The 24006-nt window shown below is 52.2% G+C and overlaps 1 protein-coding gene across 4 annotated transcripts in view; it reads left to right on the top strand.

The window, feature by feature from the left end:
* The first annotated feature begins 1126 nt into the window (after positions 1-1126).
* PI4KB (phosphatidylinositol 4-kinase beta) overlaps positions 1127-24006 on the top strand; it is a 30692-nt gene continuing 7812 nt past the window's right edge. For 2 of the 4 annotated variants that reach the window (XM_049765907.1, XM_049765906.1), the window contains exons 1-7: positions 1127-1324; positions 3971-4157; positions 10501-10804; positions 12099-13035; positions 18060-18104; positions 20932-21159; positions 21877-22104. In XM_049765907.1, coding sequence (XP_049621864.1) covers positions 12127-13035; positions 18060-18104; positions 20932-21159; positions 21877-22104 — 1410 coding nt within the window. In that variant the 5' untranslated portion in view covers positions 1127-1324; positions 3971-4157; positions 10501-10804; positions 12099-12126. The remainder of the gene's footprint in view (positions 1325-3970; positions 4158-10500; positions 10805-12098; positions 13036-18059; positions 18105-20931; positions 21160-21876; positions 22105-24006) is intronic. The other 2 variants (XM_049765909.1, XM_049765908.1) reach the window with 1 other exon arrangement.

The following is a 24006-nucleotide window of genomic DNA, read 5'->3' as shown; positions in this document are numbered from 1 at the left end:
AATGATAAAATGAATAGGATAAAATAAAAAGCATGATAATATAATAAATAAAATGATAATAAAATAAAATATGATAAAATGAAATAAAATAAAATATGATCAAGTAATATGATATGATAAATAATACAATAAAATAAAATGACAAAATAAAATAATACGATGTGATAAAATAAAATATAAAATAATATATGATAAAATGAAATAATAAAATAAAATAAAATGATAAACAACATTCAAAAAACAATCCCTCCATCCCTCGAGCCCAAGGAGCTCGCAAGCGACTCAGGCAGGACAGACCGGAAGTCGTCGTGTTTCCGGAAGCGACCGGCAGGCCCCGCCCCACCCTCAGACTCCGGCCCGGATTGGTTTCTCCGCCCTCAGGCCCCGCCCCAGAAGCGGGTCACGCTCCTCAGGCCACGCCCCTTAGGCGCCGTACTGTCCCGCCCCTTCGGCCACGCCCCCGAGGCTCTCTCTGTTCTGGGGTTGGTCCTGTCCCGCCCCTCAGGTCCCCCTCCCTTAGGCTTCTTCCTGGGATTGGTCCCGCCTCTCATGCCCCGCCTCAAAAGCTGGTCCGGCCACTCAAATTTCGCCGTCGGAGGCTGGTCCCGCCCCCTAAGGCCACGCCCTTCCCCAGTATCCATCCAGTGATTGGTCCTGTCGCCCCTCAGGCCACACCCCCAGAGGCTGGACTCTCCCTCTGGCCCCGCCCTGGGATGGGTCCCTCCTCCTCTCAGACCCCGCCTCAAAGGGCTGATCCCGCCACTCAGATCTCGCCTTCGAAGGCTGATCCCGCCCCTCAGACCACGCCCCTTAGAATCTGCCTCAGGATTGGTCCCGTCGCCCCTTAGGCCCCGCCCCGGAACCTGCACCCTGGCTCAGGCCCCGCCCCGTTTCCTAGTCCTAGTCCTATTTCTATTTCTGATCAGGCACGCCACGGACAGCTCGTCCTCCCCGCTTTACTTTACGGGGCCGCCGGGGTCCTTAAGCGTCGGGGGTTGGGGTGGAGGTGGACCCGGCAGGAACAGCTGAGCACGTCGGAACCCGCGAAGACGAACCGTCTTTACCGGGAGGAGAGGAAGTCCTGTGCAGTCTGGGTCGTGGCCCGAACCGGAAGTGGCTGGGCGCGAAGGCCCCTCAGGCAGCGCCGCGGGCAGCCCGGCAGCCGGGGCCTGGTACCCAGCCTGGGAGGCCGCTGTCAAGGGAGGCGCAGGCGGTTCCCCCATGCCATGGAGCCCGGGAGCGGCCACTGCTGCCGCTGCTGCTGCTGCTGAGGCGGCGGCAGACCCCCCAGCGCCGGGCCCCGACCTCGGGGGGCCCTCCCGAGGTGAGCGATCGCTGCTACGGGGCACCCCAGCCAGCCCCAGGCCTGCCCCGCCCCCACCATGCCCCCCCCCCCAAGCTGCACCTGGGCCTCCCTCTCGTCTGCCTTTCTCCTGCACCCCTCGAGTCCTTCCCCATGGTCTCCCCGAGTCAGAGGAGCTCTTGGACCCCGCTTCTGCCCTGTCCAGGGCCGGCCTTGGGCCTCCCCGCCTGCACCCCAACAGGCCCCAGCTGGTCTTGAACCCACAAACCCCATTGGCAGGCTCCTGGGTGCTCCCTGCTGCTGCTCTGACTCTGGCTCCCAGTCCTCCTGCTGCTCCTGACTTTATTGCACTTTTTTTGCACACCCCGATTTCCCCTGGCACCCCCAAACTCCTTTAGGGGGGGTTCCCCCTTATTGGGGTGCGGGTCCTGCTTGATAGGGTCTTGCCACTTCGAGATCTCTGATCTCTGCCACTTTGATCTGGGTGTCTCTGCTTCTTTTTCATCCCCTCCCAGAACTGTCTCGAGCCCCCCAAAAAAACTTTGGAGGAGGAGGAGGAAGAACGGGAGCCTGAGCTCCCTACCCTTTCAGGGGTTCCCCAAGGGGTGCAAGTCTTGCTTTCGAGGAGGTCTGATCTGGGTGCTTCTACTTCTCTTTTACTCCCCAGGACTGCCTCGAACCCCCAAAACTTTGGAGGAGGAAGACGGGGAGCCCAAGTCCCCCATTTAAAAGGGTCCCCTTTATGGGATGCGAGTCTTGCTTGATAGGGCCTTGCCACTCTGAGATCTCTGACCTCTGATCTGGGTGCCTCTGCTTTTTTTATCCCCCCCCCGAAGACTGCTTCGAGCCCCCCAAATACTTTGGAGGAGGAAGGAGGGGAGCCTGGGCCCCCCACCCCTTTAGGGGGTTCTTCTTATGGGTCTTGCCACTCCGAGGAGGTCTGATCTGGGTACTTCTACTTCTCTTTTATTCCCCCCCCCCCCGCAAGGATTGCCTCAAGTCCCCAAAAAACTTTGGAGGAAGAGGAGGAGGAAGATGGGAGCCCAAGCCTCCCACTCCTTTAGGGGGTTCCCCTTATGGAGGGTGCTGATCTTGCTTGATAAGGCCCCTTCCATTCCAAGGAGGTCTGATCTGGGTGCCTCTACTTCCCTTTAACCCCTCCCTGAGGATTGCCTCTATCCCCCCAAAAAACTTTGGAGGAGGATGAGGAAGAAGAGGAGCCCGAACCCCGACCCTGCTGCAGCCTGATCTACACCCACTGAAGGAAGAAGGCATTTTGCAAAGATAGGAAGGGGGTTCCTATCACTGACAGCCTAGGAGGCCTCTCTGGAGCAGTCCCTAATTGATCGGATTGAAATGGGGGTGGCTAGAAAGTTTCCTTTGGTTTCTTCCTCCTAGGCTTTCCTTAAGGGGTCCCCCAAATGCATGCAGCACTTGCCCAGGTTGCCCAGAAGCAGGAGGGATTTGCTAACCGCTCCCTTGGCTTGTTTTGGTCGAATTAGTAAGAAGCTTTGGACCTGGATGTGAGGAGACTGGGGAAAAGGAACAGAAAGATGACTTTAGAGTTGGCACCATCAAAGCTTGGGGTTCTGGGGTGCAGCATGTGACTCCCTCACTTGACCCCCCTGTATAGACCATTTTAGAAGCATGGCCTACCCTATGGCCCTTGGTGGAATAACCTGTTGATACTGTGTGGGTTGGGGCGAAGTTAAAACTGATTTATTTACAAGCATTATGGGTTCCTCAGACAGAGTTATTTATTTGATCGTAGGGGGTTCTTGGTCGTGAAAATCATCCTGAATCTTGGTCACTGGATCAGGTCTTTCCAGTTGCTTGAAATAGAAATTTCAGAACCAGAGAGATAGCACAGCAGTAGGGCATTTACTTTGCATGTAGCCGATCAGGACAGACGGTGGTTCAAATCCTGACATCCCATATGGTCCCCTGAGCCTGCCAGGAGCAATTTCTGAGCATTGAGCCAGGAGGAACCCTGAGGGCTGCCAGGTGTGACCCAAAAACAAAAACAAGCAAACAAAAAAGAAATAAAAGTTCCGGGCCAGCAACCTTCCTCTTTGCAAAAGAGCTTGGCTGTTTCCCAGTATATTAAGTTGCTGTCCTGTGCTTGATCCATAATGCCAGTTCTTTTTTATTTATTTATTTATTTATTTTTGATTTTGGGGTCACACCTGGCAGCACTCAGGGGTTCCTCCTGGCTCTATGCTCAGAAATCGTTTCTGGCAGGCTCAGGGCACCATATGGGACGCTGGGATTCGAACCACCATCCTTCTGAATGCAAGGCAAACGCCCTACCTCCATGCTTTCTCTCCGGCCCCATGCCAGTCTCTAAGTGAAAACTCTGTTTTTTTTGTTTTATTTTTGTTTTTTGTGGGACAGCCCTTTGGAAAACTCAAGGAAGAGAGAACTTGGAGTTGACTTGGGAAACTCGTTCCCTTGTATGCCTGTCTGCCTGGCTCATAAAAGGGAAGAGGGCCTGGGAAATTTTGGTCTTCCTCCAGCTTTGTTTGACAGCCATCATAACTGCATTATTTCCACCACTCTTGTTTCTTCCTCAGCCAGAATGCTGCCTTTATGCCCCCTCTGCAAAGCAGCTTCACTCCTCGAGAGCTCCTCTAAAGAGAATCTTTATTTTATTTTATTTTTTTGTAGTTTCCCTGCTTCCCTTCAGAGCTAAGTTTACTGGAGAACACATTCGCTGAACACCATCCGAAGCAGAACGGGACGAGTCTGGTTGGGGAAAGAAATCTGGAATTTGGAAAGAAATCAGCCATTGGCATGGGAAAGAAGGCTTAATCCAAGTGCGCCTGGGACCGTGACAGGGAAGAACTGTGCAGAGGTGAGTGCAAGAACAGTTTGCTTGACTTACTGTCTTTCTGATTTCTCGTCTTGTTTGGGGTGAGGGGATGTCACAAACTGGCCGTGCTCAGGAATGACTCCTGGCAGGACTCTGGGATCTATAGGTGGGACCAGGATTGAACCTGCCTCGGATGCATCCATAACAAATGTCCTACCTACTTGTCCTGTTGCTCTGGCCCCTGTGTTCTCTCTGTTTTATCAGCAATCCCCAGAGCTTGCCCAGTGGTCATACACAGTTATTTTTGTTTGTTTGTTTGTTTGTTTTGGGGTCACACACGGCAGCGCTCAGGGGTTCCTTCTGGCTCTATGCTCAGAAATATCTCCTTGCAGGCTCGGGGGACCCTATGGGATGCTGGGATTCGAACCACCGACCTTCTGCATGCAAGGCAAAACGCCTTACCTCCATGCTATCTCTCCAGCCCCACACAATTATTTTTTGCATTCATCATGGACCCAACTTCTGTGACGCCTGTCCACTCTGGCCTTCCTGGGTAGCTGAGCATGTCCTCTCCCCCTGAAGCCACCCGTCCACCACCTGAGTCTCAGATGAGCCTTTTTCTGCTCCTTGGGGGGCTTGAACCTCCTAAAGATGAACTAAGAACTCCTTAAAGAAAGGTTTGAAGAACTGGATTATTTGGAGAAGAGGATAAATCATTTGCCTTGCATGCAGTTCTCCCACGTTTGATACCAGGCATACTGTAGCTTCCCCTGGATCCCCGAGCATAGAGCCAGAAGTAAGCTCTCATCACTACCTGATGTGGGACCCCTTCCAAAAAAATAAAATAAAGGCCAGAACTTAAATTATAAGAAGGATCATCTTAGCCGCAGAACTGCAGATTCCGGTGATATGGAGTCTGTCGGAGTTGCTTGCTTTTTGTTTCCGTTTCTGTTTTTGGGTCACACCAGCAATGTTCAAGGGTTACTCCTGACTCTGCAGTAGGGAATTACTCCTGCAGTGCTTGGAGGATGCTGGGGCTCAAACTTGGGTCAGTCAGGTACAAGGCAAATAAATGCCCTACCCACTGTAATGATCATTCCACATGAGCAACATTTTTTTAAAAAAAGAACTCATCCTTGCATGCAGAAGGATGGTGGTTCGAATCCCGGCATCCCATATGGTCCCTCGAGCCTGCCAGGAATGATTTCTGAGCATAGAGCCAGGAGGAACCCAAAATCTCCCCCCAAAAAATAGAATTCATGCGTACTCTATTATTCTACTCTACACTCAGACTAAGATTTCCTACATTACCTTATGTAAACTGTGGGTTCCACCTCTTCTTAGCACTTTCCCAGTCAACCCCTTTTCCTAGAAGGCAGCTTTGGGGCAGGGCCCAAGGAGCTCTCATTTCCCTGCCGGTCTCACTGGGAGATCAGTGGCAGCTTCCACAGTTTAGGTCCCTCCACTGAGAAATATGGCGCCTCAGTTATCTGACCGACCTGGAGTCATTTGACTTTGAAGTTGGAGCTTCTCAGCTCTTTTCAGAGCAAGGCAAGAGAATACAAGGACCCATTTTTTTTCCTTTGCTTGCTCTTTTTCTCTTTCTTTTCCTTTTATATTTTTTCCTTGTATTTTTATTTTTGGTTTTGCTTGTTTGTTTTTGTTTTGGGGCCACACCTGGCATTGATAGAAGTTTATTACTTGTTCTGTGTTCATGGATTTCCTCCTGCTCCTTCTGGGCTCAAGGGGCCATCTAGGATGCCTTGTCTGTGTTGGAACTAGTATGGGCTATGCGAGTGTCCTAAGCACAGAACTATTGCTGCTGCCCTGACCTTTGTTTTCTTTTTTATTTTCTTCCCCTAGTCCTTTCACTTTCTAATGCTTACTTATAAAAACTGTGTGTTCTTTGAACTTGAAAATGAATAGCCTGACTTTGAACACATTATCTGGATTTAAGTTTTAGAGATTTTTTTTTTTTGGTCTCATTCTTACCGTTTAAGTTGCCAAGACAACCTAAATTTCATTATCTCCCCAGGACTTGTCTCAGATTTAGGCAGTGAGATTCAGAGAGGTCAGGACAGAAACCCAGCTCAAGTTCAGTCTTTTTTTTAGGGGGAAGGAGGGCAGACCTACACCTCAGAGGTTACTCCTGCTCTGTACTCAGAAATTGCTCCTAGCAGACTCAGGGGACCGACCATATGGAATGCCGGGACTCGAATCCATGTCGGCAGCATGCAAGGCAAATGGATTACTACTGTGCTATCTATCACTCCGGTTCCAAGTTCAGCCTTTTTTTTTGCATTTTTCATCTCATCCAGAGATTCTCAGGGTTACTCCTGGCTCTGTACTACAGGATTTTTTCCTGACAGTGCTCGGAAGACCATATGGAGTACCAGGGATTGAACCTGGAACAGCCATGTATAAGGTGAGCAAGGCAATTATATCTCCAGCTCAGTTTGGGCCATTTTTATTTGTTTATTTGTTTATTTACTTTTGGTTTTTGGGCCACACCCAGCGGAGCTCAGGGGTCTCTCCTGGCTGTCTGCTCAGAAATAGCTCCTGGCAGGCACGGGGAACTCTATGGGACACCGGGATTCGAACCAATCACCTTTGGTCCTGGATCGGCTGCTTGCAGGGCAAATGCCGCTGTGCTATCTCTCTGGGCCATGTTTGGTCATTTTTAAAGAGAGAGCTATCTAGGAGGGGAGTCTAGTTTTCCTGCACCTCCAAATTTTGTCCACTTCCTTGTATAAAGGCTGCCAGATGTGAGAATCTACTAGTGGAACAGTCTGCTGAAGACTGTGATACGGGATTCCTAGCTAAGTCTTCAGCTGAAAGGAATGCTGTTATCCTTGCCTCCTATCCTGTTGCCATTAATCATTCTAGCTGTAATCTATTACGACACACATCTGCTAGATATCTAGGGAAGTGGGCCAGGGCAATATTAAAGAGGGTAAGGTGCTTACTTTGCACACAGCTGACCTAGGTTAAATCCCTGACACCCCAGATAGCCACCCACCCACCCTAGCCTAGCCAGGAGTAATCCCTGAGTGCACGGCCAGGAGTCAGCCCAAAAAAACAAAACAAAAAGTAAGTTAAAAATTAAAGTTTTTGGGGCCGGAGAGATAGCATGGAGGTAAGGCATTTACCTTTCATGCAGGAAGTCATCGGTTCGAATCCCGGCGTCCCATATGGTCCCCCGTGCCTGCCAGGAGCAATTTCTGAGCCTGGAGCCAGGAATAACCCCTGAGCACTGCCGGGTGTGACCCAAAAACCACAAAAAAAAAAAACAAAAAAACAAAAACAAACAAACAAAAAAAATTAAAGTTTTGAGGGGCAGAGAGAGGGTATTTGCCTTGCATGCAGAAAGACGTGGTTTGAATCCCAGCATCCCTTATGGTCCCCAGAGCCTGCCAGGAGCGATTTCTGAGCATAGAGCCAGGTGGAACTTCTAAGCACTGCCGGGTGTGACGCACATGGCGACTCGGGACAGACCCAGGTTCGATTCCCTTCATCCCATATGGTCCACTGAGCCTGCCAGGGAAATTTCTGAGCACAGAGCCAGGGGTAACCTCTGAGCACTGCCAGGTGTGGCCCAACCTCCCCCCCCCCCCCCCCCCCCCGCCCCGCAATTAAAGTTTCTAAGGTCAGGAATAATATAACAGCAGATAGGGCATTTGCCTTGCACCTGGCTGTTTAGGATTCGACTCCCCCATACTTCATATGGTTCCTCAAGCTTGCCAGTAGTAGTTTTGTTTTTTTTTTTTGGTTTTTGGGCCACACCCTGTGACGCTCAGGGGTTACTCCTGGCTATGCGCTCAGAAGTTGCTCCTGGCTTCTTGGGGGACCATATGGGACGCCGGGGGATCGAACCGCGGTCCGTCCTAGGCTAGCGCAGGCAAGGCAGGCACCTTACCTCCAGCGCCACCGCCCGGCCCCACCAGTAGTAGTTTTTGAGCATAGCCCCGGAGCAAGCCCTGAATGCCACTGGGTGTGGCCCCCCAAAAAAATAAGAGTTTTTAACTGCCAGAGTGATAAAACAACAGGTAAGTCCTTGCTGCACACAGCTAATCTAGGTTCAATTCCTTGGTGTCCTCTATGGTCCCCCACACCCACCAGGAGTAAGGACTGAGTGCAGAGTCTGAGCACTTCGGGGTATGGTACTAAAACGAACAAAAGCATTTAAAAAAATCAAAGATTCTCGGAGGTCAAAATGGTGTATGTGAGAGGAATGTGTTGTGGGGGGGAGTGGACTTTTGGAATTTCTAGGTAACTTAGAAATGTGTACCATGAAGGAAAAGTCTGCCAAGCATAGACTGAGAAAGAAAAAGTCTTGGTTGTCTAAGGCAACTGAGATGATGTTCAGAGTTTCTTTTTTTTTTTTTTTGGTTTTTGGTTTTTGGGTCACACCCGGCAGTGCTGAAGGGTTCCTCCTGGCTCCACACTCAGGAATCACTCCTGACAGGCTTGGGAGACCATATGGGATGCTGGGATTCGAACCACCGACCTTCTGCATGCAAGGCAAAAGCCCCACCTCCACGCTATCTCTCCGGCCCATGTTCAGAGTTTCTAAGCAGACACAAAAGGTGGTGGTCTCAGCTGTGCGAGATGACCTTCTGGTGCAGAGTGTCCTACTGGGGTGTGGCAGTGAAGGATAGAAGGTTCCTTCTTCCAATGCAGTCCGTACTTTCGAGTAGAGACTCGTCCGTGCAAGTCACTGTGCTGGTTCTATCACTCTGGGGGCACCTCCTAATATGGAGAGAGCCTCGTAGAAAGAAGAGTTGCTGCCTTCCTACTGGCCAAGGTTCAGTGGCTTCAGGATCCAGTTCAGAGAGCCAGCGATAGTAGAGTGGGGAGGGCAGTTGCCTTGCACACAGTCACCCAGGTTTTATCTCATATGCCCCCCCCCCCCCCGAGTACTCCAGTGGTGAGACCCCTAAAAATATCTCACCAATGATGAACTTCCTCCTAAACCAAGTTGGAAGAAAGATACACTGAAGGAACCTTCTGATAATCACTTAAGAACAAGGGAGTTTCCCATCTGTCTTTTCATAGAGGTATTTCTAGGAGGCAAGGAGCCGGAGGTTGTCAGATCAGAGTAGCCTTGCCATTTGCCATTTTAGAGGTGCTAGAGGAGACCCTGAAAGGGTGGTGGTAGAATTCAGAATTTCCCTTTGTGTTTATCAGGTCTGTGTCTCCGGCTTCTTTCTACCTACCCATAGTCTTATCTCACTCAGGTCCATAAGGGTCAAAGGTTAGGAATCTCCAAACTCCTCTGTCTTTGCATCTTATACTGATGGGTGCATTTTAGACACACTCCATATGCATTTTTTGGTTTTTGTGCCGTACCCAGCAGTGAACAGGGGTTACTCCTTGGCTTGCACTCAGCAATGCTCCTGGTGGTTTGGGGGACCATGTAGTTCCTTGGGGGATGCCAAGGATAGAACTTGGTTCATGCGTGTGCAAGGCAAGCAAGCCCCTTAACCACTGTACTATCTCTCTAGTCCTTGATTTATAATTTTTGAATGGGCCACAGAGCTCTTTGCTGCCTTGACCCAGACACTCCAGGGTTGATTTTTTGTTTGTTTGTTTGTTTGTTTTTGTATTTTTGGATCATACCCAGTGGTTCTCAGGGGTTACTCCTAGCTCTGCACTCAGAAATCACTCCTGGCAGGCTTGGGGGACCATATGGGAATCGAACCGGGGTTCATCCAGGGTTTGCCTCGTGCAAGGCAAATGCCCTACCGCTGTGCTATTGCTCTGGCCCCTCCAGGGTTGATCTAATGTGAACGATGACGCCTTTCTGGGTTGGAGTGATAGTTCAGCTAGCAGTGTGCTTGTCTCGCACACAGCTGATTGGGCTCCCTGACATCCCATAACGTCCTCTGAGCCCCACCTGGAATAATCCTAGAGTGCAGAGCCAGGAGTAAACCCTGAGTACCTCTGGATGTGGCCCCAAAGCAAAGCAAAGTTGCCTCTAATGGGGCCTGGGGAATGGGCCTTAAGTGGTAGAGCATGTATATATGCAAGACCTTGAGTTGGTCCCCAGGAAAAGTCCTGCACACCACCACAGCTGCCAACAAAACTACCAAGTGCCTCTCCCTATCTTGCTGTTAAAATTCCTCCTTGTTCTTGGGGCCGGAGAAATAGCATGGAGGTAGGATGCTTGCCTTGCATGCAGAAGGACGGTGGTTCGAATCCCAGCATCCCATATGGTGCCCCGAGCCTGCCTGGTGTGACCCAAAAACAAATATAAAGCAAAACAAACAGTCAGCTAGCACTTGTTGAGTACTGCTGTGTGCCCGGGAACCATCTTTTGACACCCATGAAGTTAGTTATATGCCGCACAGCAACAATGAGAAGAGATGTTTTTCCCATTTTGCAGCGGGGGAAACAGAGACTTCAGAAGACACGTCGCTTGCGTAAATGAGCTCACCATGTCAGCGCACAGCCACGATTGCGAAGCTCCACGTATTTGATTTCACGGTCAGAACTCTTTCCACTGAACTCCAGTTTCCGTAGCGCTGGAGAAAGGGGGAATGATGTCACGCAGTCAGACCAGCGGAGAAGTGGCACAGCCTCGATGGGTTTAACAGTGCCGACGTTGGAGCTGTTTTCTTCCAAGTGAACTTTGGCATCATCTTCTGGGATTTCCTTAAACCTTGGGAACTTTCATTCTAAAAGGGAAGGTAAGAAATGACTCCTTCTTAAATCAAGGTTAGGTGTTTCGGAGCTATGTTATATATCTTTAAAAACATGATTTGAGGGGCCGGAGAGATAGCATGGAGGTAAGGCGTTTGCCTCTCATGCAGGAGGTCATCGGTTCGAATCCCGGCGTCCCATATATGGTCCTCCCGTGCCTGCCAGGAGCAATTTCTGAGCCTGGAGCCAGGAATAACCCCTGAGCACTGCCGGGTGTGACCCAAAAACCAAAAAAAAAAAAAAAAAAAAAAAAAAAACATGATTTGAGGGGCCGGAGAGATAGCATGGAGTTAAGGCATTTGCCTCTCATGCAGAAGGATGGTGGTTCGAATCCCAACATCCCATAGGATCCCCCGAGCCTGCCAGGGGCGATTTCTGAGTGTATAGCCAGGAGGAACCCCTGAGCGCTGCCGGGTGTGACCCAAAAACAAACAAACAAAAAATAAACAACATGGTTTGAAGGGTCCAGAGCGATAGTAAAACAGTCATGGTGTTTGCCTTGCATGCGGCCAGCCCAAGCTTGATCCCAGCATCCCATATGGTCTCCTGAGCCCGCAGAAAGAAGCTCTGAGCACTACCAGGAATGGCTCAAAAATAAATAGAAAAAAGAAAAGAAATTTAAAAAATTAAGTTTAAAGAAGAAAAGAAAAGAAAGCTATTGGCAGACAATTACAAGGAAACCTTAGGGAGCTTCTGTTTCCTACAAAAATAGAAAAGCATTTGAAGAATTAGGGGCAAGGGAATCCGACCAGAATGGCTCCCCAGTCTACCTGAAGAATTTGTCAGCCTGTGCAAAGCACATATTTAAACTTTTTGCAAATAACCCAGTAAGAACAGAGGTTAAGTAAGCTGAGTAAGTCAGTCGAGAAAGAATGAAGAGGGAGGTCGGGATGCAAAGGGGAGAGAGTTGAGGAGAGCTAGCTGGGCGGAGACGACTTTTCATCTTCTTTTGTTTTGTTTTATTTATTTAATTATTTATCTTTTTTTTTTTTTTTTTTTTTGGTTTTTGGATCATACCCGCCAGTGCTCAGGGGTTCCTCCTGGCTCTATGCTCAGAAATCACTCCTGGCAGGCTCTGGGGACCATATGGGATGCCTGGATTCGAACCACCATCCTGCATGCAAGGCAGACGTCCTACCTCCAGCTGTCTCTCTGTCCTTCATCTGCTTTTGAAGGAGTTTGGGAGGTTGGGGACCTGGGAAGGTGTGAGCATGGCATGTTAACCCACGTGTCTGTGTCCTCTCATCCCCTTCCCTCCCGTCCCCTCCATTCCCTCCATAGTTTGGAAGCTGGAAGTCTGGCTGTGGCCATGGGGGACACAGCAGTGGAGCCTGCGCCACCAAAGCCAACCTCTGAGGCCACTCCCGGCCCACCTGGGAACAATGGGGGCGCCCTGCTGAGCGTCATCACGGAGGGCGTTGGCGAGCTGTCGGTGATCGACCCCGAGGTGGCCCAGAAGGCCTGCCAGGAGGTGTTGGAGAAAGTCAAACTGCTGCACAGCGCCGAGGCTGTCTCCAGCAGAGAGACCCCTCTGGCCCTGCCCAACGGGGACAGCCCGGACATGGAGATCCGCTGCCTGGATGACCCCCCGTCCCAGATCCAGGAGGAAGAGGAGGAGACGGGGGCCGCGGGGGCCGCGGGCTCAGCCAAGGGAGACCGGAGGCGGCGGCAGAACAACTCGGCCAAGGAGTCCTGGCTGCTGAGACTCTTGCAGTCCAAGCTCTTCGACATCTCCATGGCCATCTCGTACCTGTACAACTCCAAGGAGCCCGGCGTGCAGGCCTACATCGGCAATCGGCTCTTCTGCTTCCGCAACGAGGACGTGGACTTCTACCTGCCCCAGCTGCTCAACATGTACATCCACATGGACGAGGACATGGGGGACGCCATCAAGCCCTACATCGTCCACCGCTGCCGCCAGAGCATCAACTTCTCCCTGCAGTGCGCCCTGCTGCTCGGGGCCTACTCCTCCGACATGCACATCTCCACCCAGCGACACTCCCGGGGGACCAAGCTGAGGAAGCTGATCCTCTCCGACGAGCTGAAGCCGGCGCACCGTAAGCGGGAGCTGCCGTCCCTGGGCCCCGTCCCGGACACGGGCCTGTCCCCCTCCAAGCGGACTCACCAGCGCTCCAAGTCCGACGCCACCGCCAGCATCAGCCTGGGCAGCAACCTGAAGCGGACGGCCAGCAACCCCAAGGTGGAGAATGAGGACGAGGTAAAGTTCCCGGGGAGGGCCGGCAGGGGGCCCTGGCATGGAGAAGGAATGTGCAACCCGGGGTCACTCTGTCCTCATCTTTCTCTCTCACTCTCTCTCTTCCCACCCCACCCCCATTTCATTTCACCAGTAAAAACACAGAATATTAGGGCAGAGGGAAAAAACCTCAGTGTGCTTGGGTTTTGGCTGCCTCCCGGTCATCAAAAAAGAACTTGGAAGGGGCCGTGAGTGGTGGCGCAAGTGGTAGGGCATTTGCCTTGCACGCGTTAACTTAGGACAGGCTGCGGTTTGATTCCCCCCCCCTTTCCATATGGTCCCTCGAGCCAGGAACAATTTCTCAGCGCAGAGCCAGGAGTAACCCCTGAGCATCACTGGGTGTGGCCCAAAGCGAAACAAAACCAAAAAAGAACTTGGAGGCCCCGAAGGAGAAAGGGATCTTTCCAAATCACATAGCTTAGCATACAACTGATAACTCCTGACCCTTCCAGAACCTTCCAGTGTTTGCTCTTCAAGATGGCAATGCCATTCGAAGTAGCGAGTGCCGGCAAGGGGAAGGGACTATCTCGTGTGTGCTTGGGGAGGAGGATGTTACATAGAACCCCAAGTCTGCCAGCCTGGCCACTCCTCACGGTCCCTCTCCCCCATGCCCTGAAGATCTTGTTTCTCCATGACAGAGGCTGGATTTCATCCCCTATTCCTGAGGCAGCCACGGAATGCTCCCCTGCCTTGGGGGGGTTAGGAACACCTGCCCAAGATCCTTCTTAGGGTATTTGGGAGGTGCACGGAGGGAAAAGGAATCTCTGTTTTCCCAGTCACTTGAAGCATCCCGGTGTGGTCAGAGAAAGGCTGCAGGGAATGTCCCAGGTGCTAGCTGCATAAGTGCAACTCACACTCAGCAGTGGACAACCAAGTGTCAGCCTACTTTCCCTCAGCCCCAGCCTCCCCTGCTGGCTGCCAGCCCAGCCTTGAAAAGAAAAAGAAATGAAAGAGGAATTCGCACTTGTTGGAAAATGTGGACTGTCATGGCGTTGGCATCCGTCCCTCGCGTGGGTGGCTGCTGGCCTCGCCCCCGCCCACGTTTCTGATACAATGGGGTTTCTTTCAAGAAGGAGGTCAGAGAGATAGAAGGAAAGGGCAGAATGGGGGGGGGACTGCAGTGCCTGCCCCTTGTGTGGGTCCAGTGTCTTGATACAGCAGCTTCGTAAGAATGAGAGAGCAAGAGCCATCAGTAGTCATTCAACACTCAAAACTGGATTGTGCCCAAGTCGGCTGCCTTCCCTTGAACTCAGAGCCCTTCATTCTTCTTTCTGCCAGTACAGAAATGGGTGAAGAGGCCATTGCCCAAGGTGGCTTAGTGGACATCTGGCAGGCAGGCTGGACGGGCATCCTCAGTATAGACTTGGCAGAAACCAGGAAGGGCAGAGAGAATCTGGTTCCTCTGGGGGATGGAAGCTGTGGATTTTGGGGGGCTCTGCATTGTACTGCAGTGTAGCTCAGCGGCCATTGGCAGAGCCTCCTGAAGCCTTCTGTCCTCACCTTTGGACTGGCAAAGCTAAGGCCCTGGGGCTTTCTCGGTAGCTTGTTTTTGGTCATGTGTCAGGCTGGAGTGCACTACGGCATGTGGAAAAACTACTGGGGACTAGCTCCTTCCACTTCCATGAAGGCTCGTGGCATGGAATGCGAAGGCTGCCGACAACTTGGCAGCAGCAAATGCATTTGTTCAGCACATGCACAGCCACCAAGAATTGATTCAGAAAGCAGAAACAGAACAGCTGGAAGGCGCGTTTGTCTGTCCTGTGGCTCGTCTGGGTTTGGTCCTCAGGACTCCAGAGAGGCCTCTGAACACCCCAGAAATGATCCCCGAGTAGAGCCAAAGTAAGCTCCAAGCACAGCGAGGCAGAGCCCAAATTTTTCTTTTTTTGTTGGTTTGTTTTTGGGCCACACCTGTGGCACTCAGGGGTTCCTCCTGGCTATACGCTCAGAAATTGCTCCTGGCTTGGGGGACCATATGGAACCCGGTCCGCCCTAAGCTAGCGCGGGCAAGGTGGACGCCTTACTGCTTGCGCCACCGCTCTGGCCCCTGTAATTGGATTTTTTTTTGGTTTGTTATTTTTAGCTTAGGCCCTTGCCAAGCTGTGCTCAGAGCTTACTCCTGGCTCTGTACTTAGGGATCACTACTGGTGGGTTAAAGGGATCATATTGGGTACTGGAGTCAAACCTTGGTAAGCTATGTGCAAGGCAAGTGTCTTACCAATTCTTCCAAGATAATTTGAAAACTATCATCTAGGGAGTTGTTTGTGACTCTCGAGTTTGCGCCGTGAAACTTGACTGGATTTGTTTTCAGTCCTGTGTCAGAAAGATAGTTCAGTGGGTTGAGTGCATGCATTGCATGTGGGAGGCCCTGGATTGCTTCTGAATACTGCCTGGTCCCCTAAATGTCAGGCTGGGAGGAGTACTGGTGCTGCTGAATGTAGTCAGGATGGGGATAGAGGAGCAGAGAGGAGCCAGAGAATGGTATGGGGGGCATGAAGCGCTTGCTCGCTTGCAACAGTCAGGACCCAGGTTCTGTCTCTAGCACCACTTAGTCTCCTAAGTACTGCCAGGGGTCGCTTCTGAGCACTGAGCCAGGAAAGGTACCGATGGTTTGACTGCCCATGATACCTGCCCCAATCCCTCAGCGCCCCCCCCCCCAAAATAAAATAAAGGTAATTAGGGCTTCTATGAAGATTTCTTTTTGTTGTTTGTGACCTGTGAACAATTGTTTCCTACGCATCAAAAATTAAGTGTTCGGTTTGCTGAGAATCCTAGGAAGGGCTTCCTGGAGACCCACTTTCACCCCTGGCTTTCCTAGTGGCTTCAGAGGGGCATCCTGCCCTGTGTTTCTCTCACCAGCCAAGGAGGTCTGGAGCAGAAGAGGGACCACAGATAGACACTACATAGGGTTCTGTTAGCTGTTCATCCTCGACGCCACAGTCATGGCACCCAGAAACCGTTTCCTGTCATGTCCCACCAATCCCCTCTACTCCCAGCCTACAATTTTTTTGGGGGGGTGGATGTCACACCCGGCAGTGCTCGGGGATTACTCCTGTCCCTGTGCCCAGAAATCACTCCTGGCTCGAGGGACCCTATGGGATGCTGGGGATCGAATCCGCATCCGTCCTGGGTCAGCCACTTGCAAGGCTACCATGCCAGCCCCCCCAACCTACACTTTTATAGCAGTTTGTAATCTCAACTCTCCTTCCTGTTGGTACTGACATGATGATTGTGAGCAGAGGATCGATCGTGATCTGGTGCCACCTTGCCTCCCAGGTGAACTTCGAGTGCAGGCTCCTTGTCTCCTTGGGACTATGAACTTTGTACAGGGAGCTCCGCTCTGAGCTGCCTGTCAGGCCTGCAAGTGGCTCCTTGGAGCTGACTCAGGGTGAGTCAGGATCCAGTAGGAGAGGAGGGTACGCCGCTCGGGGTTCTCTCCCAGGCCAATGACTCGGTCAGGCAGAACCTGTTTGGGAAATCCAGGAGCCAATGTCCTGCCTGACCTTCCCTCCCCACCCAGTACCATCTTGCAGGTGCACATGAGCTCCCCATGACGGTGTGAACTCTGGCACCAACCCCAGGTCTGGGTTCTTCCTCCCACTTCCATCCACAGCTGAAGTTGGGTTGCCTAAAACAATGCTGGCCAGGGCATGCGTTCCCCTTCCAGGGAGGGCCCCAGATCCTCGTGTTAGAGCTATTCTTCTGGGATCAAATCCAGACTGGGCACTTGAGTTCGTCGGTGCCCTCTGCCCTGGAGGCTCCCAGAACTTTGTCTCCCGGGCCAGGCAATTCCTCTCCGGCGATCCCTGCCCAGGGACTCTGGACCTTTGTCTGGTCTGTGGCCTTTTCGCCCTCTTCCTCCTGGGCCCCAGGGAGACAGGAATGGGGTGAGGTTTGGGTCTCTTCGCCATGCTAGATCCTGGATGGCTGCTACTGAAATTCCTCAGTTTGTTCCTCTCACTACGCCATTGTATAGGGAGATTATGATTTCCCAGGAGTCACGTGAAATGGCATATAAGAACCCTGTAGGGTCTTGCTGGATAGGTGGCAAACCCACCCATACGTAGCCCAGAGATTTCGTACTCTAGGGCCGTGGGACCCTGTTCATGTGGATTTGGAGTCAGGATTGGACTTCTCAGGGTAATAAAGTGGCTCCCTGGAATGGAAATGAAGGCCCAGAGCAATGGTACAACAGGTAAAGGAGGGCCGGAGCGATGGGGCAGGCTTTAGGGTGTCTTCCTTGCACACGCTAACCTAGGACAAACTGCAGTTCGATCTGATCCCCCGGCGTCCCGTATGGTCCCCCAAGCCAGGAGCAATTTCTGAGCACATAGCCAGGAGTAACCTCTGAGCATCACCGGGTGTGGCCCCAAAAAACAAAACAGATATAGGAAGTTGCCTTGTCCTGACCTGGGGTCAAACCCCAGCACTGCTAGGAGTGAATCCTGAGTGTGGAACCAAGAGTAACTCCTCAGTGTGACAAGTATGACCACCCCTGTTGCCCCTCCAAAAAAAGAAGTGGGATACAGCCGTCGGGTGCGTAGGGAACCACATGATATGGGGCTTTGGGGCCCAGGCCCTTCCTTGAGCTTCTCTACCCAACCCTTCCTAGAGCAATGTAGGGTTTCCCCATATGGGTGCCATGCCGTGTCTTTGGTTTGACGCCTCTCTGTGCTGGGGAGAAAGGTGGAGGTCAAGAGAGAACAGGGAAACTCGGCAGCAGTGTTTCCACCCTCTGAAACCCGGCCCAGGGCTTCCTTTGGTAGGAAGAAGGCAAACTGAGGTGGAAGGAAGGGAGAAAGAGGCCGGCATCTTGCACCTAAGCCCTTCCGGCCTGAGAGTCTGGGCTGGCTGAACTCCCTGGCTTGCACGTGAGTGGAAAGGTAGGGCAGCACTTGCGAGCCGGGTTTCCTCTAAATTCTTTGCCTTTGTCTCTCTCCCTCCCCTCCTGCCCGCCCTCTCCTCCCCGCCACCCTCTGGCCCTTTCCCAGGAGCTCTCCTCCAGCACCGAGAGCGTTGATAAATCCTTCAGTTCCGTAAGTGGGGCCAGGCTGGGACGGGGTGGCAGGCTCCCCATCGCTGCGTTTCCTCTCCGTCCCCAGGCCTCTGGGCTTCCAGGTGCCTTTCCTTCCTTCCTTCCTTCCTTCCTCTGACACCCAGGCTGAGACAGGCTGTTTGCCCTCTCCCGGGGCGCAGTACAGAGCAGCCCCCCAGTTTTTGGGTTTCTAGAGCAAACCACTGGGGCAGAGGTAGAAGGCAGCCCTGGGCTGGCGTCAGGAAGGACTTGGCAGGAGCCCCCCCACCCCGGGATCCTATTGCCTGCTCTGTTCCAGGCACCCTTTTGCCCGTGGCTTCTGCCCGCAGACCATCAAATATTTATTCAGCTTCGTTTAAATGCTGGCGCCCCGCTGGGGGAACTGGCTCTGTGAGCAAACAGGATTTGGCCCTCGGAAAGTCTGACCTTCCCCTTTTGCTCTCCTTTTTAACTTTCACCCCCTTTCTCCCAGGTCTGACTGAGCTCTTCCCCATTCCCAGCTCAGGGGCCCAGGATGTCCCTTATCCTCATTCTTTTCTTTCATCCCCCGTCCCTCTGGTCCCTCATTCATTGGATCTTGTTCTGGGCAGAGACGTGAGAGGAAATGCTTCATAAATCCAAAATAATTTGGATAATTTTTTCCCGTGTGTGTGTGTGCGTGTGTGTGTGTGTGTGTGTGTGTGTGTGTGTGTGTGTGTGTGTGTGTTCTCTGTTCTGTGCTGATTCCTTCTCATCTCCCCCTCTGCGGCAGAACCTGTCTTGATTCTGAGGTTCCGGGTCACATCTCCCAACATGTTCACGTCCCTTAGGGTCCCCTGACCCGCAATGATTGGAATTTTGCCTCTTCTAACTGAGCCAGGGTGGGGTGAGGGGGCCTAGGGACAGTGGCTGTTCGCCACCTGGGATGAAGAAGGAAGCCTTCCAAAATCTCTTATTTTGGGGCTGGAGTGGTGGCACAAGCGGTAAGGTGTCTGCCTTGCACAGCACTAGCCTAGGACAGACAGTGGTTCGATCACCTGGCATCCCATATAGTCCCCCAAGCCAGGAGTGATTTCTGAGCGCATAGCTAGGAGGAACCCCTGAGAGTCACAGGGTGTGACCCAAAAACCAAAATAAATAAATAAATAAATAAATCTCTTCTTTTTCTTCAGTAGACCCTTGGCTATTTCCAGAGCTCCACAATCCTGGTTCTAGTCTTCCCTTATGTGTTTTCCAAAATCCCACCCCCAAACTCTCCCAACTGATCCATGTTGTTGTGGGGTCCCTGAACCAGTGCCCTTGGGTGTGAGGCTGTCCAACTTTCCCAAGAGCCTGTGTTTGCCAAATGATGGAGGAGAGAAAGGCCTGAGATTGTACAGCAGGAAGGGCGCTGACCTTGCACACAGCTGACCCGGCTTTGATCCCTAGCACCATATACGGCCCTCCGAGGCTGCCAGGACCGAATTCTGAGTGCAGAGCCAGGAATAAGCCTTGAGTATAATGCTAGGAGTAAGCCCCGAGCTCCGCTGGTAGTGGCAAAAAGGAAAAAAGAAACTGCATCAGGAAACTTAGTGAGACACAAAGCAAGACACACAGGAGGAGAGGGAGAGAGGAAGAGAGACTGGTTCTTGAAAAGTTGTTTCTACTGAAAAAGAAGGAACTGTTTTTATCAAGCTGAGGGGAACTGCCAGGCTGGCTTAATAAAACGTTCCCAGGCCCGGAGAGATAGCACAGCGGCGTTTGCCTTGCAAGCAGCTGATCCAGGACCAAAGGTGGTTGGTTCGAATCCCGGTGTCTCATATGGTCCCCCGTGCCTGCCAGGAGCTATTTCTGAGCAGACAGCCAGGAGGAACCCCTGAGCACCGCTGGGTGTAGCCCCAAAACCAAAATAAATAAATAAAATGTTCCCTTGAGTAGAAGGGGTTAGGCTGGGAAGAGCCCCCCCTAATTTTTTCATCTTGTCAAGTCCCATCTTTTCCCATACCCCCAATTTGCTAGGAAATGGGTCCCTGGGAGATAGGGCAAGGCCCTATGAGGAAGCCCGAGGAGACAGCCTATGGCATTTGTCCAGGCCTGGGAGAAGTTTGCATTTTCCACCTCCCATACACACACCTACCTTCCTCTATCTTCTTTTTCTTTTCCCCATTGATTTTTTTCCCTCATTATGCCAAGTCTGCTCATTCTCCCTTGCATGTACATTGACCTTGATAACAGATCTGGGGTGGGAATGGGGCCGGGGGTGCCATGGGAGGCCACGTGTGTTCTTTCTCTGGTGGGGCAAACACAGCCTTAAAGATGCCTCTGGGCCAGAGAGATAGCATGGAGGTAGGGCATTCGCCTTGCATGCAGAAGGGCAGTGGTTCGAATCCTGGCATCCCATATGATCCCCTGAGCCTGTGGGGGGCAAGCGATTTCTGAGCGCAGAGCCAGGAGTAACGCCTGAGCGCTGCCGGGTGTGACCCAAAAACAAAAACAAAACAGGGTTTTGTGGACCCCGGCAGAGCTTTGAAGGTTCAGGAGACGGTCTGCTGCTGCTTACACTGAAGCGCTTGCAGCCTCTGGAATCGGTCTCTCGCCTCCTGGAGACCTTGGGACAGTTCCTTGGGAACTCTGGTCCCCAAGAGAAGGGCTGTAGCCCAAAGATCTAGCTGCTTCCCCGGAAGAAGCAGCACAGAGGACAAATGTGCTGCCTCTTCTGGTCCAGCTAGGGTGGGCGCTAGGGCTGAGGTGCATCTTTGGAGTTTTGTGGCCCTGGTCCCCCTGGCCTGCGCACCAGGAGTGCCTGTGGGGCAGGGAGGTCTCTCCTATGGTTTCTTCACTGCCTCTTCTCTCGGATCAATTCCCTGCAGCCCATCAGACTGGCCCCCGAGCGGGAGTTCATCAAGTCCCTGATGGCGATCGGCAAACGGCTGGCCACGCTCCCCACCAAGGAGCAGAAGACGCAGCGGCTCATCTCGGAGCTCTCCCTGCTCAACCACAAGCTCCCCGCCCGCGTCTGGCTGCCCACCGCCGCCTTTGACCACCATGTGGTCCGTGTGCCTCACACCCAGGCTGTTGTCCTCAATTCCAAGGACAAGGTAGGTGGCAGCTGGGACCCCGCTTCTGTGGTTGTGCGTGTGTTCGTGGGTCCCCACCAGACCCTTTGACCCCCGTCATTGATGTCACACATGGCTCAGGCTATGTTGGGACTCTGGACCGAAGATATGACATTTGTTTGGCATCTTGTTTGCTGTGTCTCAGGAGACACTTGCCCGCCATGTCTCTGTCCATGCTTCTGGTCCCTCCTCTCTGGCCATGGCGACGTACAGCAACCAGGAAAGGAAGGAAATGGTTCTAGGACTTTCTCTGGTCACAGTGGACAGGGCGCAAGGAGAGAAAGAGGCCCGTTTCTCCTTGGAGAAGCGTAAGCCCATTTCCCCTCGATCGGAAGGTCTAGAAGGGTTTTAAACCCTTATTCCAGAAGCATGAGGTGTGAAAATGAACCAACTTCTCTTAGATGCCTTGGCTGCCTTGACAGCAGCAAGCCAACACTCCCTGCTTCCTGGTAGAGTCAATCAAAGGCTGGAACCCAAACACACTGCCTGTGTCTTTGGAAGCACAGCGCCCATGTTTTAAAGACTTGCGCATTCTGCCATCCCAAGACCAAGCTTCTACCCCGCATATGGCCTTCCTTATTTCAGGAGGCTGATGAGGAGGCTAAGAGCGGACAGCAGAAAGAATCCGTGTGCAGACAAGGTTTGATGTTCGGGGTGAGTGGTCAAGATCACCCAAAAGTGTTCCTATTCTCCTCGTAGGCTCCTTATCTGATCTATGTGGAAGTCCTTGAATGTGAAAACTTTGATACCACCAACGTGCCCACCCGGATCCCCGAGAACCGGATCCGGAGCACCAGGTCCGTGGAGAACCTGCCGGAGTGTGGCATCACCCACGAGCAGCGGGCGGGCAGCTTCAGCACCGTGCCCAACTATGACAACGACGACGAGGCCTGGTCGGTGGATGACATAGGCGAGCTGCAAGTGGAGGTGAGCAGGGTCTGGCTGGGGTGGGGGGGGTCAGAAGGAAGCGCTTGGAACAGAGGGAGTCTGGACAGCAGCAGGCGGAGCTTGCTCCTCTGGAGGGAGGACTCAGGGTCAGATACAAGGCGAGCCAGAGAGATGAGCAGCAGACTGCATGCAGGAGATCTGGGTGTGACCCCAAGCATAGTATGTCTCCCAAGCACAAAGACAGATATCACCCTCAGCACTGGCAATTATGGCACAAAAAAACTGAATAAATAGGGGCCAGAGCAGTGGCACAGCAGTAGGGCGTTTGCCTTGCGCGCGCTCACCTAGGATGGATTGTGGTTTGATCCCCCGGCATCCCATATGGTCCCCCAAGCCAGGAGCGATTTCTGAGTGCATAGCCAGGAGGAACCCCTGATCGTCACCGGTGTGGCCCAAAAAAAAAAAAAAAAAAAAACAAAGCAAAACCAAAAAACTGAATAAATAGATGTAGGAGGAAATTCCAAGCCCAGGTACTGAGGCAGATCCAGAATTGTTTTTTGAACAGCTGCTCTGTAAGGCTGTCGTAGGCTTAGTACATCATTCATTCATTCATTCATTCCTACACCGAGACCAGTTTTGGGGGGGGCCTTCACTCTTGCCACGTGTCACGAATGAGGTTTGACCCTCGCCCCAAAGGAGTTAATGAACCAACAGGACAGAACAGGTCCCTTGGGCAGGTGGCTGCGGTGTGGTTTGTATAAATGAGTTGGAGAGTAGGGTATTGTTAGAGCACTTGGTAGGGATATGGGGGGGCAGCACCCCAAAAGAGGTTTGAAGATGGGCGGGGATTAGCCGAGCAGAGATAGGAATGTAAAAAGTCTTACCCATTTTAAAAGCTGGACACAGTTTTGGAATTGGGGAGGGTTGGATCTCCTCCTGCAGTTCTCGGGGTCTGCTTCTAGCTCAGTGCTTGGGGGGGGCACCTGGGTGCCAGGAATCAAACCAGGATGTGTGGCATGCAAGGTAAGCACCTTAGGGCTGGAGAGATGGCATAGCAGTAGGGTGTTTGCCTTGCAAGTGGCTGACCCAGGACCAATGGTGGTTCAAATTCCGGCATTCCACATGGTCCCCTGAGCTGCCAGGAGCGATTTCTGAGTGCAGAGCCAGGAGTGACTTCTGAATGCCGCCAGGCGTGGCCCAAAAACAGTGCGTGCTCTCGCTGCCAGTTAGTGGTGGAAAGAAACCTGGATTGTATTCAGGTTGTAAGAAGGTGAAGGAGGATTATTTTGGTAGCCCTGGGACACACAGACCCTACCCTGGAGTTCAGAGTTCAGGATGGGAAGATGAGCCCCTTTTATTTTGATTTAGAGCGCCTAGCAGTGCTCAGGGGCTTCTTCCGAGGTTCGTGGGCTGCTCCCGGCAGTGCCAGGGGTGGAATCTGGATCTTCCACGTGGAAAACGGCACTTTAGGCCGTCTTCCTACTTTCCTCCCTTTTCTTTCCAGTAGTAGATTTTAAACCCAGGATTCCTGCCTACAGGGTGTGTTGTGTGCTTTACCACATAACTTATCCTCCTGGGTCTTTGGTCACAGACTTTAAATAAGTAGTGAATCAAAAAGAAATATTCTGGGGGCTGGAGAGAGAGCATGGAGGTGAGGCGTTTGCCTTTCATGCAGAAGGTCGGTGGTTGGAATCCCGGCATCCCACAGGGTCCCCGAAGCCTGCCAGGAGCGATTTCTGAGCGTAGAGCCAGGAGGAACCCCTGAGCGCAGCCGGGTGGGACCCAAAAACCAAAAAAAAAAAAAAAAAAAAAAAAGAAAGAAAGAAAGAAAGAAATATTGTGGTACAAAAGAGAAAAGAAAAGGCTTGGTGGGCCGGGTGGTGGCGCTAAAGGTAAGGTGCCTGCCTTGCCTGCGCTAACCTTGGACGGACCGCGGTTCGA

The sequence above is a fragment of the Suncus etruscus genome, chromosome 19 (assembly GCF_024139225.1).
Source record: "Suncus etruscus isolate mSunEtr1 chromosome 19, mSunEtr1.pri.cur, whole genome shotgun sequence".
NCBI classification, from domain to species: Eukaryota; Metazoa; Chordata; class Mammalia; order Eulipotyphla; family Soricidae; genus Suncus; species Suncus etruscus.
Note: the sequence above shows the minus strand (reverse complement) of the source record. Positions and strands in the feature narration are given on the sequence as shown.